Source organism: Vidua chalybeata, chromosome 27 (assembly GCF_026979565.1).
Source record: "Vidua chalybeata isolate OUT-0048 chromosome 27, bVidCha1 merged haplotype, whole genome shotgun sequence".
Lineage (NCBI taxonomy): Eukaryota > Metazoa > Chordata > Aves > Passeriformes > Viduidae > Vidua > Vidua chalybeata.
The window spans coordinates 5656971-5673147 of record NC_071556.1 but is presented as its reverse complement, the minus strand read 5'-3'; the positions used below and the strand labels follow the sequence as shown (position 1 = coordinate 5673147).

The window sequence follows — 16177 nt, the reverse complement described above, 5'->3', positions numbered from 1 at the left end:
GAGGAGCCCCGGGTCGCGTGTGACAGCGGAGCAGGGCAGCAGCGGGGCACGGACGCTGCTCAGGGGGCAGGAAGGGGAAGAAGCACCCACAAGGTCACACCTGCGGGGGTGGGAAACACCCACGCCCCCCCCAGTGCTCGGCTTTGCAGACAGAAAGCGGCACCTTCAGCTCCCAAAACTGGGGGTTTATGAGATTTATGACAGCCCACAGTGGGTGAGGCACTCCCACCACCTTTATTAGCAAAACAGGGCAGTTTTTCACACCATGGGGCGGTGCTGGCCCCCGACCCAGCCCCCCTGGCGGTCCCTCAGTTCGTGCCCTCGGGCGGGACCCGCCTGGCCCGGCTCCTTGGGCGGGACCTCAGGCTGGCCAGCAGCCGCTGGAAGAAGAACTCGTTCTGGTATTCCAGCGGGACGAGGTGCTGCAGGAACGCCGGCACCTCGGCTCTGGTCACCCCCACGCACACGGGGACCACCCTGGGGCTGCGCTGGTGGATACTGCGGAACAGGTTCCACTGGGACACGCGCTCGCACCACCGGTCGCCCACGGACTTGGCCGAGAGCAGCAGGATGGCCACCCGGCTGGCCTCGATGGCCTCCACGGCCGATAGGATGACGGATGTCCCAGCCACTTGGTCCTGGTGCTCGGTGAAGCCTCGAAATCCCTCCTCCCTCAGGCGCTCTGCGATGCGGGAGGCGACGTGGTCATCCTCGGGGAAGTACCAGAGGCTGAAGTCGTAGGGAGCAGAGGACGTGCCACCCACGGGGGACATGGCAGCCGGTTCAGGGGCAGAAGGAGGGGTGCAAGCCTTCATCCCAGCACCAGGAAAGTGCCACCGTGCTGGCCTGGCGGATCCCAGTGCTCCCCGGGAAAAGGTCACTGAGGTGGCACAGCCGGGGCTGTCCCGGCAAATCCGGATCCTCCCGATGCAAGCGGTTTTGGGAGGGTGAAACCACAGCGTGGGGTGTCCCGAGGCGCCCAGCACGGCCCCTCAGAACGCCTTCTGCCTCATCTCGGCGATCCCGCGGTCCAGCGCCTCCCCGACCCTCTGCAGCTCCCGGCGCCGCTCCCGCAGCTGCTCCCGGGATTGCTGCAGCCGCTGGTTCATCCCCACGTAGGAGCGGATCTGCCGGTACAGCCGCTCCCGCTCCTCGGCCGCGGGCTCGGGGCAGCCTGGCGGGCAGAGCCGGGGCTCAGCGGGGCTGGGGGGTCCCCGCGGCCCCCCCTCCCCAGCGCGGGCTCACCTGGAGCGGGGCCGTGGTCCTGGGGGGGCTCGGCGGGGAGGACGAACACGGGGTCGGAGGGGTGCGTGCCCTGCACGTCGGCCAGGATCTGCTCCACGCTGGGGGGCTCAGGGCGGGTGGGCAGCACCCGCTTGGCCTTGGAGCTCATCCCGGGGGAGGCTCATGTGGGAGGGGCTGCGGAGGGGGGAGGTGAGGGCGCTGCGCTGCCCCCGCCCCGGACAGACAGACGGACGGACAGACACCTCCCCTCTTCTATCCCCCCAGGACGGACAGGCCCCCTGTGCTGCGCTTTGGACAGACAGACGGACCCCCCGCAGCAGGCAGAGTCCCCTCACTGTAACCCCGGATGGACAAACAGAACCCCCCACCTTCCCCTCCGGACAGACAGACAGATAGACACCTGCCTGCCTCCCAGACAGACACACAGATCCCCTGTGCTGCCCCCCCCCCCCCTCCCCAGACAGACCGACTCCCTTCCTCCCAGACGGACAGACTCCCCCACCCCGCTCTTTGGCCGGACAGACAGACGGACAGACCCCTGCTTGCCCCCACCCCCGCCGCTGGACGGACAGACAGACAGACAGAGCCCCACCCCCGCACAGACAAACCGGCCCCCTCCGCCCCCCGGACACACAGACAGAGCCCCCCGGCCCCCCCATCGGACAGACCAACCCCCCCGGACCGCAGACGGACCGACAGACCGACCCCTCTATCCCGGCCGCACTTCCGCCACGCCCAGGATACGTCATCAAGACAGCCACGCCCCTTTCCCGAAGGCTCCGCCCCAGCCGCTCTTAAAGGCGCCGCGCGGTGTCACGGACACGCGGGACGGGAGCGGCGCTTGGTGGCACCGGCATTTATTCGGGGGCTGGGGTACAACACACTCGGACTGCAGAAACTCGGGATCCCGGACGGGTGCGGCCCGGGCTGGCCGGTACCGTTAACAGGGCCATGGTGCCGGTACCGGGAGCACGGTGCCGGTACCGGCTCCTGTATGGGGAACTTCGGTGCCAGAACGGAGGATGCCGGTACCAGTACCGGGAGCTTGGTGCCGGTACCGGCGTCTGCAGTGCCGGTAGGGAGGACTTCGGTGCCAGAACGGGGGTTGCCGGTACCAGTACTGGGAGCGTGGTGCCGGTACTGGGGCCGCTGGTGCCGGTACTGATGCCCGTACCGGGGCTGTAGTGCCGGTACCAGTAGCCCCGGTGCCCCTCTTATTTCACCTTCTGCGCTAACTCTGCCAGGTTCAGGGATGCTTTGACGCCTGCGGAGACACGGATGGCGTTAGTGCCCGTCCCCGGGGCAGGGGCCTGTGTGCTGGGGCACTGCCCGGCCCCGCGTCGCCGGCCCGCTCCCTCCCCGTCGCGCCGAGCACGGCGGTGACAGCCAGCCCTGCCCTCCCCGCCCCCGGCGGGCTCCGGAGGGGAGCCCCAGGTCGGTAGCAGCGCTGAGAGGCACGTGGGCACGGGGACGGACACACGGACGGACACACGGACGGACACACGGACGGGGTCTGACTACGGAGAAGCGGGAGGGAAGCGCCTGCTCTACCCACGCCACGGGAGAAAGGGCCGGTTGTGCGGGAGCAGAGCGGTTTGGGCGGTGCCACGGTGGACACGGGACCCGGCGGGCGCCGGGCACGGCCCGGCCCCGTCCCCGCGCGGCGGCAGCGGGAGCCGCGGCTCGGTACATACGGGCAGGCTGGGCTGCGGGGCCACCCCGGCCGCCAGCCGGGCTCTGCTGTTGGCCAGAGTCTGCAGGACTGGAGCGTGCAGCCCAGAGAGGAGAGAGAGGTTAGAGAGGGGACTGTGACCCCCGGGGCTCCTGTCACGGGGCTGGGCCCATGGGCACCGAGAAATAATCACTGCTGGTAATTAACGAGCTGCCCACGCCCCTGCGCTGGGAAAAGCCGGACACGGAGCAGGAGGGAGGGACAGGGGACCGGAGTTACCTTCTCGGGTGACGGTGGAGGCCGCGTCCAGGGCCTTGGTGCCGATGTCACCCATCATGTTGTCCACGGTGCGGTGGTGCTTGAGGAAGAAGGGCCGGATGACGCTGTGGTAGATGGCCTGGGAGCCGTTCCAGGGCACTGGGGCCATGCACCACACCAGGAACAGGCACTGCGGGCACAGGAGGGGCTCAGCTGCTCCAGGGCCCCCCCCGCCAGTGCCCAAGGCTGGAGCTCACTGGAGGTCCCAGGATCTGAGCTGGGTGCAGCCCCTCTGATGCCCTAAGTTCCAGCTTTCATATATTCCAGGTTCTGTACTGCATGAGATTATAACTCTGAACTTCATATAAAGTGTCAGCAGCTCTCCTCACAGTTCAGTCACACAAAACAATCCCTTTCCAACCCCAGAACCAAGGACACCGCTGCAGCTTCAGGTCCAAAAAGTATCAACAACAGCAAATTTAGGAGAGCAAACTGGGAGGATGGGACTGCACAACCTGCAGCTAGAATTGGACAATGAACCCCAATATGGAAATGGACCAAAACTTATGAAAGTGTGAAAACCCGTGAGCCGGGGTCCATCTCGGGTGTAGCCACGGCCGGGCTCTTGCACCGCCCAAGGTGTGTCCTGGAAAAGCCTTTTAATAAATCCCCACTTTATTCCTTTAACACCATCTAGCCTCTGTTCCAGGGAGCCTCTTTGGGCATCACCACCACCGCCCTGCTCCCGCCCTGAGCCCACCACACGCAGCTCCTCCTGTCCAGCCGCGGCACGGGAGGAGCCCGGCACAGCCGTTACCTTCCCGGCATAGTAGAAGGGGAACCAGTAGAGGAAAAGGTCGGAGAAGAACTCGGCGACGCTGAAGACGCCGTAGACCACCCAGTAGGTGAGCCACGTGGTGTCATCCTCCTTGCTGTTGCTCTCGATGGCTTTGATGCTGCGGCAGGACAGGGCAGGGAGGAAGGAAGGAAGGAAGGACACGGCTGCTGCAGGCCTGGGCTGGGCTCCACCTGCCCAAATCCTCCACAGCCCGGAGGGAACCTTCCCACTGGCTGCTCTGGGCTGGCACGGTCCCAGCGTTTCCAGGAAGGTCTCAAGAGCTTCCCAGCCATAACTGCCTCTTGACTGAGCAGGGAGACCCTCAGCGAAGGGCAGGGAACGCTCTCCAGGTGTGGGACAGGTACTTACGAGACGTAGGCGGGGTAGACGAAGCCGATGACGTTGCAGAGCAGGGAAGCGCCGTAGCCGAACATGAGGTACAGCCCCAGGAAAGCCACGGAGCCTGCGGGGCACAGGGGACGGTCTGGAGCTTGCTGTCACCAGGGGAGACCCCGCTCGGTCTCCTGAGCGGGATTCTCAACCCAGAGCAGGAACGGGCGCATGCCAGGGGGTAACGACCACCCCCCATTAATTCCACGCCGCCGAGGTGCTCGAGGGAACGAGGCACGTGGCGGAGTCTGCTCCTCCCCGAGGGACCCGTGACCCGCTCCTGTCACCCTTCGTCCCCTCCCCTGGCTCGGATGGGACTTCAGCACCCCAATCTCCTGGAGCGGGGCCAGGGCGGCAGGAACCGGAGACGCTGACAACACGCCCATGGTGCAAAGTCAAGGCTCCGCTCGTCTCCCCCGCGCGGGGCCCGGAGCCGCTTGGCATTCCCAGAGCTCCCGCTCAAGGACGAGCCCTGCTCCCGGATCAGGCGCCCGGGAGCGCGGCTCCTCCCGCAGGCGCTCCCCGCGGCCGGGCAGCCGCCGCCAGAGGAAGGGTTGTCTCCCCTGGGAGCGGCGATCCAATCGCGCTGCCCCGCCGCTCAATTCGATCGCTCAGTTAAATGTGAGCCGGCGGCCGGACACTCGCAGGAGGCTGCAGCAGCGGAGCTGGGAGAGAGCGTGGCTGGGGAAGGCGGGACAGGGAGCTTTTGGGATGGGAGCCACGGCAGAGCCCCGCTCACAGCAGGGCTCAGAGGGCAGGAAAACCTCCGGGATACTCGGGATGGAGCACTTTGTGCAGCCCAGCAGCTTCTCCCCAGCACCGGAACAAACTCCTCCAGCAGCAGCAAGAAAGCTGGGAATTAACCTGACTGTGCTGGTGAATTAAAGTCCTTGCTCGGGCTCGGAGGGAGGATAATCCCAGCTCTGCTCGCTGCAACATTCCTGGGCTGAGCTCCGGCCCCGATCCGGGGCACCCACAGCTCCGGGTCTTTCCTGGGAGACGGGCAGGAGCAACGTGGCTTTGGAGCAGTCCCAAACCTCCCTCCAAGGAGGGCAGGCAGGTCCAGGCAGTGCTGGGTTTCATTCCCCAAGAGCCTTAGAAGGGATTTTGCAGGATTTAAACTCCCAGAGAAATTTATGTAACAGCAAAAACCCAGGAAAGGCTTCGCTGAGGGAGCAGCTGGAGGTGGTGCTGCCCAGAGGTCGCTCCAAACCCCAGCCCATGGGTTCAAACACAAATTAGGGACTGCTCCAGAGCCACGGGAGGGAGAAATCGGCAACAGCTTCTCCTTTCCAGGACAGGGATCCAGAACGAGGAACCGTCCCTTTTTGGTGTGGCCACTCTTGTTCTAGCCCAAGAGTCCATCACGGCTGAGCCTGACCAAACGCCCGGGATTGTTTTGCTTGGAAGACGCCTGGGTGGCACCGCATCCAAACACAACCTGCACAGCAGCACCTGCTCCTTCAGGGACACTTCTCCCCTCAGAGTGGGAACACCAGCCCTGCTGCAGGTGAAGGGCCAGGAAATCACACCTGGAGGCCAAAGGCCTGGGGGCACAGGGCAGCCCGGAGCCCCCCAGGAGGTTTGATATGAAATCTCAAATTGGAGCACGTGGACGAGCCCAGTTCGAGTTGGCAGAGAGGGCACAGGGCCGAGGGTCAGAGGAGAGGGGGCACGGCGTGCCAGGAGGAGGATCCCCGGGGAGAATCCGGCTGGTTCCTCATTAATGAACAACAGGGATCCGGTTAAAGGCCGGATCCCCACGGTCCCACCAGTGGGACACGGGGACGAGCTCCTGTCCCCAGTGCCCGATCTGACCCACCATGGTCTGGGGGCTCACCCAGAACGGGGACCCCCCTGTCAGGGCCAGGGGTATCGAGGGTCTCTCTGGCACCTCTGACACTCGGACCCTGCGAGCTTCAGGATTTCGGGATCTGGTGCCTGTGGAAGGCGAGGGCAGTGCGGTGACAGTGATGTCACCCGGGCACCCCCAGCCCCCTCCCAGCACGGCCCCGCTCCGCACCCCCAAACCAGGGCGGTCCTGCCTGCCCTCCCCGTGCCCTCACCGTGCCCAGAGCGACGGTGAGCAGCTGCCAAGGCGCCCCACGATACCGGGGAGAAGGGGACAGAACGGGAGAACCGGGAAGGCCCCGCGGTACCGGTCGCACCTGTGGCCAGGTAGAGCCGTTGGACGCCGGTACGGGCTTCCAGCCGACCCATCAGGTCGCCGATCGGGCCGGGGCTGTAGAGGAGGCGCTGCAGGCGCTGCTGCACGGAGGCCATGGCAGCGGTGGCGCTGATGCCGGAGCTGAAGCGGCGGCGGCGGCCCCGCACCGACCCCGCACCGGCCCCGCGCCCCGGTCAGAGCGGCCGCTGGGGGCGTGCCCGGGGGCGGGGCCAGCGCCAGCGGGGCGGTGCCAGGCGGAGGGGCGGGGCCAACGAGAAGGCGGGGCGGGCGTCAAGGCGGGCCAATGAGGCGAGGCCGCGCGGAGGGCGGGGCCGACGCCGTTGCCATGGCAACGCGGCCTCATGGCGGCTCGGCCCGGGCCCGGCCCGGCGCTGTCGCTGCTCCCGGTGCTGCTCGCGCTGCTCCCGGTGCTGCTCGCGCTGCTCGTGGCGGCCGCCACCGCCCCTCCGGGCCCCGCCAAGCCCCGCGTCTACCTGAGCAGCTGGGCCGTGCGCGTGGCGGCGGGGCTGCGGGACGCCCGGGCCCTGGCCCGCCGGCACGGGCTGCTCTACCTGGGCCAGGTGCGGCCTGGGCGGGGAAGGCGGGCCCAGCCCACCCCGTGTGCCCCTGGCCCGGCCTTCTTGCTCGTACCCACCCTGTGTGGCCACTGTTCGTCCCCTTCGCTTGTCCCATGGGCAGGCACATCTTCCATTAGGCCAGGTTGCTCCAAGCCCCATCCAACGCTTCCCCTCAAACACTTCCTGGGAATGTGGGAATTCTGAGGGTGCCAGTGTCCCCCCACCCTCAGCAAACGGCCTCTGAGCAGGCAGGGGTGAGCGAGGGACCCCCAAGGCCCCCACCCCGTCCCCAGGACTCCATTCTGTCCCCAGGTGACACTTTCTGCTTGTGCTGCTCTACAGCTCGGGCTCAGCCCACCCTCCTGTGGCCAGTGCCGCGGGGCTGGCACCGCGGTCCCGCAGAAAAGCTCACGGCAGCTCTTTGTGCCCGCAGGTGATGGAGGGAGAGCCCTTTCATCACTTCAGCCACCGCGGCACCAGGCAGAGAGCCCTGAGCAGGCACTGGGGGTGGCACATGCGGCTCACCAGGGACCCCCAGGTAGGGAGGAGGGCACGGGGAGCCAGGGGGCAGCTGTGGGCAGGCACGGCCCGGCGCCCACCGCGCTGCTCCCCGCCCAGGTCCTGTGGTTTGAGCAGCAGACGCTGAAGAGGCGCTCCAAGAGAGGCACGGGCGTGGTGCCCACGGACCCCTGGTTCCCCAAGCAGTGGTACATGGTGAGAGCGGGCTGCCTCCCCTCCTCATCCCCACCCCAGTCACGGGAGGGAGGGTGCGCCCAATGCCCCCTCCCTGCTCAGCACCGTGCCGGAGACACGGGACTGGGTCTGGATTGTTCTGGGATATCCCCAGTGAGGGAGACCCCACAGCCCCTCGGGTCTCTGTTCAGGGCTCGGGCACTGCACACTGAAGAAGTTCTTCCTCCTGTGCAGGGGAATTCCTGGGAGCAGTCCCTGCCCCTTCCCCTGGTGCCATTTCTGGTCCCCAGGGCGAGCCTGGCCCCCGCCCTGAGCCCTCCCAGGGCAGCAGACAGGGACACCGAGGGCTGAGGGCCCCTCTCAAGGCTGAACAGCCCCGGCTCCCTCAGCTTTTCTTTGTCGGGATGTTCCAATCCCCTCCTCAACCTTGTGAGCCTCCACTGGACCCACCCTGGGAGCCCAGACTGGGCACAGCGCCCCAGAAGCGCCTCCAGGGCTGAGCAGAGGGGCAGGATCCCTCCCTGAGCGCTGGCAGTGCCCTTGCCGGTGCCCCACCAAGACATAAACCAAGCTAATGCCGGCAGTGATGAGGCAGCAGGACTCCCGCGGGGTGACCCCGGCTGCCGATCAAATTTAATCTGTTTTCCAGAACAACGACGTCCATCCCGACCTGAACATCCTCACGGCTTGGAGCAGAGGCTACACGGGGCTGGGGGTGGTGCTGACTGTCCTGGATGATGGGCTGGAGAAGGATCATCCCGACCTGGCTGCCAACTACGTAACTATGGGGGGGTCCGGGGAGCGGCTCCTCCAGGGAGGGGGGGGAGTCGATGCCTTCAGCCCACCCCGGCGCTGTGCGGGGGGAGCTCGGCCCCTGCAGGGCTGGGTCCAAGGTTTGAAGCCTCCCGCGGTGCAATCTCACGCTGGGGAAGTGTTACAACTTGTACACGCACCGGAGCCCCCAGAGAGCTGCGATTACAGCAAGCTGCAAAGCCAGCACAGCTGGCAAACCCTCCCGGGGAAGGAAAGGCAGTCCCGGCTCTGTGGAACGCCACCGCTGCCGTGGCTCCTCTCCCGGGGCCGCGTGGCCAGCGAGGGTCACCCTCGGGGCACGCTGGGCTCTGTCGGGGAGGCAGCAAAGCTGTGCTGCTTTCAGCCCTTTCTGCACAACCCCAGAGACACCGAGGCTGGAAAAGGGCTCCAGGATCATCGAGTGCAACCTGTGCCCACCTTCTCAGCAGCCCAGAGCACCGAGTGCCACCTCCAGGGACTCCCAACCTCCCTGGGCAGCCCCTGCCACGGCCTGACCACCCTTTCCATGGGGAAATTCCTGCTGATGTCCCACCAGGCACAGCCTGAGGCCGTTCCCTCCTGTCCTGTTGTCCCCTGGCTGTCCCCTCCTGTCAGGGAGCGGTTCAGAGCCAGAAGGTGTCCCCCGCTCCTCCTTTTCTCCAGGCTGAGCCCCTTTCCCAGCTCCCTTCCCTCTCGGCACTCGGTTTAGCTCCAGCTCCCAGCGCAGCTGGGCACGAAGGGGCCCCGCTGGCCCCCGGGGCCCTCGGCGGTGCCAGCGCCGGGCTCGGTGCCAGGCGCCTGTGCCGAGCTGTCACAGCCCTGCCCGGGCCCTGCGGCTCACTCCTCGCTCTGTAACAGGACCCGCTGGCGAGTTACGACTTCAACAGCAACGACCCCGATCCCCAGCCCCGATACGGCGACAGCGACAAGAACTGGTGGGTTCTGCCCAGCTCCCCACATGGGGGGGGTCAGCTCTGGGGGCGCTGGGGCTGTCCCAGGCCCCCCGCCCCTCTCAGGGTCACTCTGTCCCCCCAGGCATGGGACACGCTGTGCGGGGGAAGTGGCTGCTGTGGCCAACAACGGAGTCTGCGGTGCCGGCGTCGCCTACAACGCCAAAATCGGAGGTGAGGCGTTGCTCCCCTGGGAGGGAAGCTGGAAATCAGCTCCAGCCCCCCGTGGGGATGCAGGAGCCCAGGTGGGGCTGCTCTGGGCTCCACAGGGATGGGCAGGGTGGGTGCTGCCCCACATCAGACTCGGTGCTCCCGGGGCTTTGATGCTCAGCCCAGCGCCAGCAGGGCAGGCTCAGGTTCTGCCGTGGAAGTGAGGGTGGCAAAGGGGGTTAAAAGCCAGGAGCACTCCCTGGGCTTAATTACAAAAGGCTTAACGAGGAGCTTTGGGAAGGGCACAGAGCCGAGGGGGCCTGATCTCCTTAGGGCAGGGGCACGTGAAAGCTCTGGGGGGCTGGGGGGGCCCGGCAAGGTGCCCCCAGGCCCTGCCCTCGGTGTGGCACCTGCGTGGCTCCTGTCCCCTCGGAGCCACCTCGGCCCCTCCCGGCCACCACGGCTGCCCGGTGCCTGCCCTCAGGCGTGCGGATGCTGGACGGCTCCATCATGGACATAGTGGAGGCGCAGGCCCTGAGCCTGCAGCCCCAGTACATCCACATCTACAGCGCCAGCTGGGGCCCCGAGGACAATGGCAGGACGGTGGACGGGCCTGGAGTCCTGGCTGCGACCGCTTTCCACAGAGGGGTCGTCCATGTAAGCCCAGCCCTGGCCTCGGGGGCCACAGGGACACGAGGACACCCTGCTCAGCCCCCTCTGCTCTTCAACAGGGACGGGGTGGGCTCGGCTCCATCTTCATCTGGGCCTCGGGCAACGGCGGCACCAACTACGACAACTGCAACTGCGATGGGTACACCAACAGCATCTACACGGTGTCGGTGGGCAGCGTCCTGGGGGACGGGCAGCGGCCCCGCTACAGCGAGAGCTGCCCCGCCATCCTCACCACCACCTACAGCAGCAGGACCACCAGCAAGGTGCAGATTGTGAGTGTCACAACAGCTCTGCCAGAGCAGCAGCTCCGGGGCAGACACAGATCCCAGCACGGGCCGGGCTGGTCCCGGTCCGCCTTAGCTTGGTGTCTGTGTAGAGCCCCAAAAGCTCAAAGGGACCCGAAAGGAGAATTTTCTGGAGGTACCCAACTGCAGGCAGCTTTCTCAGAAACAGTCCTGAGACCCCCCTGTCCCCCCAGGTGACCACTGACCTGCACCACCGCTGCACAGACAAACACACCGGCACCTCCGCCTCGGCCCCGCTGGCCGCGGGCATGGTGGCCCTGGCACTGGAGGCCAAGTAGGTGACACCGAGAGAGAGGGACACGACCCGGGGAGAGCTGGCGCCTAACCAGGGATGAGAAAGGGGAGGGGCAGCAGGAAGGTTGGGGTGCAGAGTTGTGGCCTTCCCCCAGGGCCGTGGGACAGCAGGAGCGTTGTCCTCTGGAGCCCTTTGCTACCAAAGGAGTTCGTGGGGGGATCAGCTTGGGCCTAGGCAGTTGCTCTACCCGCCCCAGAAGAGCCAAATCTCCCCGTTAAAAAGCAACCCAGACCTGTGTCCCACGTCCTCCTTGCTTCCAGCCCAGCCCTGACCTGGCGTGACCTGCAGCACCTGATCATCAGGGCCTCCAAACCCGCTCACCTGCAGGCAGAGGACTGGGCCGAGAACGGCGTCGGGCGCAGGGGTGAGTGCAGGGCTCAGCCCCTCAGACACCTTCCAGCAGCCCCTGGTGGCACCGAGGGGCTCACGGGCCCCTCTCTTGGCTGGCACCTGTGTCCCAGTGAGCCACTACTACGGCTACGGGCTGCTGGACGCGGGGCTGCTGGTGCAGGCGGCCTCCACGTGGACAGGGACTCGGCCCCAGGAGAAGTGTTCGGTCCAGGCCGTCCAGGTCCCCAGGTAAGGGACAGTGACCCCAGGTCCAGCCTCCCACAGGGACTTGCTGTGCCCACCACAGGCACAGGGGCTCAAAAAGTGACCTGTGCTGCACGGGCTCTGCTGTGCTTGGAGGCCACGGGGGAGTGTAGGACGCCCGTGGCAGGGGAGGGAATGCCCTCACCTGCAGCTTGTCCTCGACAGGGACATCGGCTCCAGGCTCACCATCTCCACGGATGTCTCCTCCTGCTCCGAGAGCATCCGCTCCCTGGAGCACGTCCAGGTCCAGCTGTCCCTGAGCTACAGCCGCAGGGGGGACCTGGTGGTGGCTCTGAGCAGCCCCATGGGGACCACGTCCACGCTGGTGACAGTGCGGTAAGGACAGAGGGGAGCACCGGCGCTCCCACGGCCTCCCCAGGGCCAGCAGGCTCCCAAAAAGGGGCTCACTGGGCCCAAAACTCCTCTGCACCCCTGCCACGTGGGAGTGTCCCCTCAGAGCAAGCACAGGGTGACCCTTCAGGTGACAGCCTGCCCCTGCAGGCCCCCGGGCTGGCACTCCCAGCTCTGCTCTCCTCCCCCAGCCCCTACGACACCAGCCAGGACGGCTACAAGGACTGGACCTTCATGTCCACGCACTTCTGGGATGAGAACCCCAAGGGGATCTGGACCCTCCAGCTGGAGAACAGGGGTGATGCCCAGAACACAGGTGGGTGCCCCATGGCGGGGGAACCCCATTTTTACTGGGGTCACCCTGTGCTTGGTCATTCTTCCTTCCCCCCCTTGGATGGGCAGTTTGTTGATTTCTCCTGCCTGGCCACAAGCCCTCCTGTGTTTGAGGAGGACACACCCCCAGAGCCTCCAGCCCCCTGTCCCCTCCTGTCCCCAGGCCAGCTGAGCAGCTTCATCCTGCACCTGCACGGCACGGATGAGGACATGCCAGCCCGGCGCTCCGCAGCCACCGTCACCGACGAGTGTCTCAGGAGGGACGAGCAGGGAGCCTGCGAGGGTGAGCGAGGCTCTGGGGGGGCAGTGACAAGGCTCTGCTCGCCAGGGTCTCACCCCGGCCTCTCTCCACAGACTGTGGCAGCTCCCTGTACACCCACCACGGCTCCTGCCTGTCCTACTGCCCCCCACGCTACTACGGCCGCGCCCGGAGTGCCACCCCTAGGGACACTGCCCGTGTCTGCGCCAGCTGCCACCCCTCCTGCTACACCTGCCAGGGCGCCTCGGCCAACAACTGCACGTCCTGTCCCTCGGGCCGCACCTTCCAGGACATCACCCGCACCTGCCAGCACCCCGCAGAGGGCTCCCCCGGCCCGGCGGGGCTGCGCAGGGACCTGGTGCTCGTCACTGTCCTCGCCTGCGGCAGCCTGGTCCTGCTGGGGGTGCTGTACCCCACGTGCCGCACGGTCCTCCGCGCTGGCAAAGGAGCTCCGTGCTGTCCCCGGGCCGGGAGCACAGAGTGACACCAGCCCGGGCTGCAGGGACAGCCCGGGGCACAGCAGGGATCGTGCCTGCCTTCCGAAATAAACCGCTTGTTGCTTTTCCAGCCGCCCTCTCCAAGGGTGATTCCCCTTCCCAGCAGCGCCTGGGAGGGTCCCAGCCCTGTCCAGCTGTGCGAGGGGATGGCGGGGGGCTCCTCCTCCACCCCCGGGGACAGAGACATTCCCGGAGGGGCCGGGAGCCCTGTGCCCTTTCCCAGGCGCAGAGGGACGAGATGTGACGTGTCCCCAAACAGCTGCACCCGTGTGGCCACGGCAGGAGCCCGGCCACGAGCCCACGTGGCTTCCGGCAGAGCAGAGGCAGCCAAGGCCAGCCCAGAACCCCTCCGGAGTCCCCAATTCCTGCTCACCAGCAGCTTTAGGCCTCAAAAAAGGGGTCCCGGGGTGGCTGCGCCCCAACCACTCTGTCCCACGGGGACTGGCAGAGGACAGTGGCAGCTGTGCCCAGCACGTGGCACCCATGGCACTGGGCACAGATGGCACAGGGAGAGCTGCCAGCCGGGGCCCTCCCGGGGGGCACCGGCCCCGTGCCAGGACCCTGGACTGTCCCAGGACACCGGGGAGGAGGTTTGTGTCCCCCCCTTCCCCGGCACAGCGTGTTTGCTCAGCTGAAGAGTTTTGGGAATTCAGGCAGAGCCAGACCTTTCTCCAAGCTTATAATGACCCGTGAGAACCTTGGCTGGACCTTACAGAGCAGCGGGAGGAGGGAGCCAGGATGGAGCTTTGTCTCCCAAGGCCCCGGCTCTCCTTGGGGGCACCCCAAACTCAGCCCCAGGGATGAGCTGGGATCCCTGCAAACACCAGGGGAGAGTCCTGGCACAACCGTCCGGCCCCGGTCCGTAGGGTGAGGTGCTGGATGCCCCCGAGCACAGCTTCTCCAGGCCTCTCCCGGAGGTGTTCCACATCCTGCTCCTCCAGGCTGGCCTAATCCTCAGTGGGCAGCTGGCGGGGCTGGAATTGCCGCTGGATCTCGGGGCGCACGTCCTCCTGCACAGGGAGAGATGGGGTAGGGGCGGGCTGTGCAGAGCACCCGTTCCCTTCCCCACATCCCCTTCCTGTCCCCATCCCCACGTCCCTTTCCCCGTGTCCCCTTCCCCACGTCCCTTTCCCGTCCCCATCCTCATGTCCCCTTCCCCATGTCCCCATCCCCACGTCCCTTTCCCCTCGTCCCTTTCCCCATGTCCTACCGCCTGGCCCAGCTGGCCCAGCACCGGGATGAGGCGCAGCAGCTCCTCATCCTGAGGGTCCCCAGACCACGGTGGCACCAGGATCCAGTTGGCAGCCTGGGGGGACAGGGAGAAGGTTGGATCCTGCACAGGGATCCCACACGGGGACTGGGACACGCAAATCCCCCCGGAGCAGCGCTGCCTTACCTGGGCAGGGAAGCCCTGCATGGTGTGGTCCAGGGCCACCACCTTGGCCAGGTCCCTGCCCAGGCAGGTCAGGTCCTTCCAGTAGCAGCCCTGGGAGCAGACACAATCCGACTGGGAGAGGCAGTGCCTGGGGGGAGACAGAGCTGTGGGGACCCCGCCCTGCCACACAGGGGGTCCCCAGCAGGGCACCACCAGCACCTTCACCTGATCAGCTTCTTCTTGGGGTCCAGCACCTCCAGGAGCTTCTTGGCATAGTCCTTCTTCGCAGTGGTGAAGATGAAGATCTGGCAGAGAGAGGGTGAAGGTCCTTGCATGGGCTGCTCAAGTCCCCCCAGCCCCCAAGGGGTCAGCCCACAGACCCCGGGGGCTCTGGGTACCTCGTAGGTCTTGGAAAGGCTCTCCAAGAACTCCTGCACGTGTGGACGCAGCTTCACGTGGACCTGGGAGGGAACAGCATCTTGGAAAACCTCCAGCACCCCCATCGTGACAGCAAGGGGAGCCCCAAGGGGGGTTCAGTGCCCTCAGCAGGATCCCTCACCCCCTCAACAATGGGATTTCAGAGCCCCTTCCCCTTCAGCTACAAGGGACATTGGCACAGAGGCCACATGGGGTGGCCGTGAAGAGCCACATCATCCACGGCCCCAAATCACAGCTCCCCGGCCCCCCCGACTCAACAGCTCTGTCCCAACCCCGGGGCACCCACCTTGTAGGAACTCGCCTGGAAGTCCGTGGTGAAGGTGGCCGTGGCATCCTTCTGCCCGTGGGCGAGGAGGGAGGAGTAGAGCAGGGTCCCGTCCTGGGGACAGGGAACAGGGTCAGCCCCCAGCCCCTGGCGCTGCAGAGCCCCCCCGACCCCCCCAGCTCACCAGCTCCAGGACCAGGGTGTGCTGCAGCTTCCTCCGCACCTTCGGGGGCCCGTCCCTCGCTGGGGTCAGGGCCCCGGGGCTCGGCCTGGAGGGGGAAGGCAGAGGGTCAGAGGTGCTGGGGGGGCTGTTGGACTCCCCCCTCACATACTGGGGGGCTATGGGGACCCCCCTCACACTCACAGGCTGGGGGCCTTAGGGACAGCGGGGTCCTGATGCGCAACCTCGGGGAGCCCCGAGAAATAGGAGCCCCCGGGGCAGGGCGGTGGTGGGGGTCTCGCGGGGTCTGTGGGGCAGAGGGGGCCTGTCAGCACAGCCAGGGCAGCGCCCCCGCCCCGCGCAGGGATTTCCCCGGGGCTGGGACTCTCCTCGGGGCCCCGCCGGACCAGCCGTCCCTTCCCGGGCGTGGTGGGGGAGGTGGGCACACGCGCCCACCCCCGCGGGACGCGCTCCCCCTGCTCCCCCTCTCTCTGCCGGCTCTTGGCCCGACCGCGAGCCGCAGCCCTCGGGGTCGAGAGCCCCTGGTCCTCCCTGGAGGGTTTCTTCGTGCGAGGGGTGGCCCCCAAACCCGCCATGGCTGGGACCCTGCCAAGGACAAAATCCCCCCCACCCAGCAGCCCCGAATTAACCGTGGGGTGGGGGTGGGAGGGAGCATTTTTATAGGGTGGAGGCACCTTTGCAGCCCGAATCACCCCGGAGCACCTGGAATCACTCGGACTTTACTGGGACCAGCTGCGGCTCAGACCTGCGCTCCCCAGCTGGTCCCGGGGCTCATTTCTGGCTCGTGGTGATGTCACCCGATGTGACAAGGACCCTCCTGCGCTGGCAGCTGCCACTCGGGGCACCCCAGGACCCCGGTCTGGGGACAGTCCCCAGCCA

At 66.7% G+C, this 16177-nt stretch overlaps 3 protein-coding genes across 7 annotated transcripts; 1 reads left to right on the top strand and 2 right to left on the bottom strand.

Moving 5' to 3' along the window:
• Positions 1-215: 215 nt before the first annotated feature.
• On the bottom strand, positions 216-2005 carry C27H19orf25 (chromosome 27 C19orf25 homolog). 2 transcript variants are annotated; one of them, XM_053965848.1, is made up of 3 exons: positions 1951-2005; positions 1246-1419; positions 216-1174 (listed from the first exon to the last, which is right to left on the bottom strand). In XM_053965848.1, the coding sequence occupies exons 2-3, from the start codon at positions 1391-1393 to the stop codon at positions 993-995; spliced, it is 330 nt and encodes a 109-aa protein (XP_053821823.1). In that variant the 5' UTR covers positions 1394-1419; positions 1951-2005; the 3' UTR covers positions 216-992. The 2 variants fall into 2 exon arrangements, with proteins under 2 accessions (XP_053821823.1, XP_053821824.1); XM_053965849.1 differs by having other exon boundaries at positions 1939-1979.
• Positions 2006-2086: 81 nt separating this feature from the next.
• REEP6 (receptor accessory protein 6) lies at positions 2087-6826 on the bottom strand. Of its 2 annotated transcripts, XM_053965846.1 has the most exons (6): positions 6572-6826; positions 4383-4476; positions 3993-4131; positions 3197-3365; positions 2940-3007; positions 2087-2509 (listed from the first exon to the last, which is right to left on the bottom strand). In XM_053965846.1, exons 1-6 carry the CDS (start codon positions 6684-6686, stop codon positions 2492-2494), a joined length of 603 nt encoding a protein of 200 aa, XP_053821821.1. In that variant the 5' UTR covers positions 6687-6826; the 3' UTR covers positions 2087-2491. The 2 variants fall into 2 exon arrangements, with proteins under 2 accessions (XP_053821821.1, XP_053821822.1); XM_053965847.1 differs by lacking the exon at positions 2940-3007 and having other exon boundaries at positions 6572-6825.
• Positions 6827-6917: 91 nt separating this feature from the next.
• On the top strand, positions 6918-13109 carry PCSK4 (proprotein convertase subtilisin/kexin type 4). 3 transcript variants are annotated; one of them, XM_053965842.1, is made up of 15 exons: positions 6918-7151; positions 7582-7686; positions 7767-7862; positions 8491-8619; positions 9492-9568; positions 9669-9757; positions 10218-10390; positions 10465-10677; positions 10884-10984; positions 11266-11369; positions 11467-11584; positions 11765-11935; positions 12142-12266; positions 12447-12566; positions 12638-13109. In XM_053965842.1, the coding sequence occupies exons 1-15, from the start codon at positions 6933-6935 to the stop codon at positions 13024-13026; spliced, it is 2229 nt and encodes a 742-aa protein (XP_053821817.1). In that variant the 5' UTR covers positions 6918-6932; the 3' UTR covers positions 13027-13109. The 3 variants fall into 3 exon arrangements, with proteins under 3 accessions (XP_053821817.1, XP_053821818.1, XP_053821819.1); XM_053965844.1 differs by lacking the exon at positions 6918-7151 and adding an exon at positions 7213-7460; XM_053965843.1 differs by lacking the exons at positions 7582-7686; positions 7767-7862.
• Positions 13110-16177: the final 3068 nt, after the last annotated feature.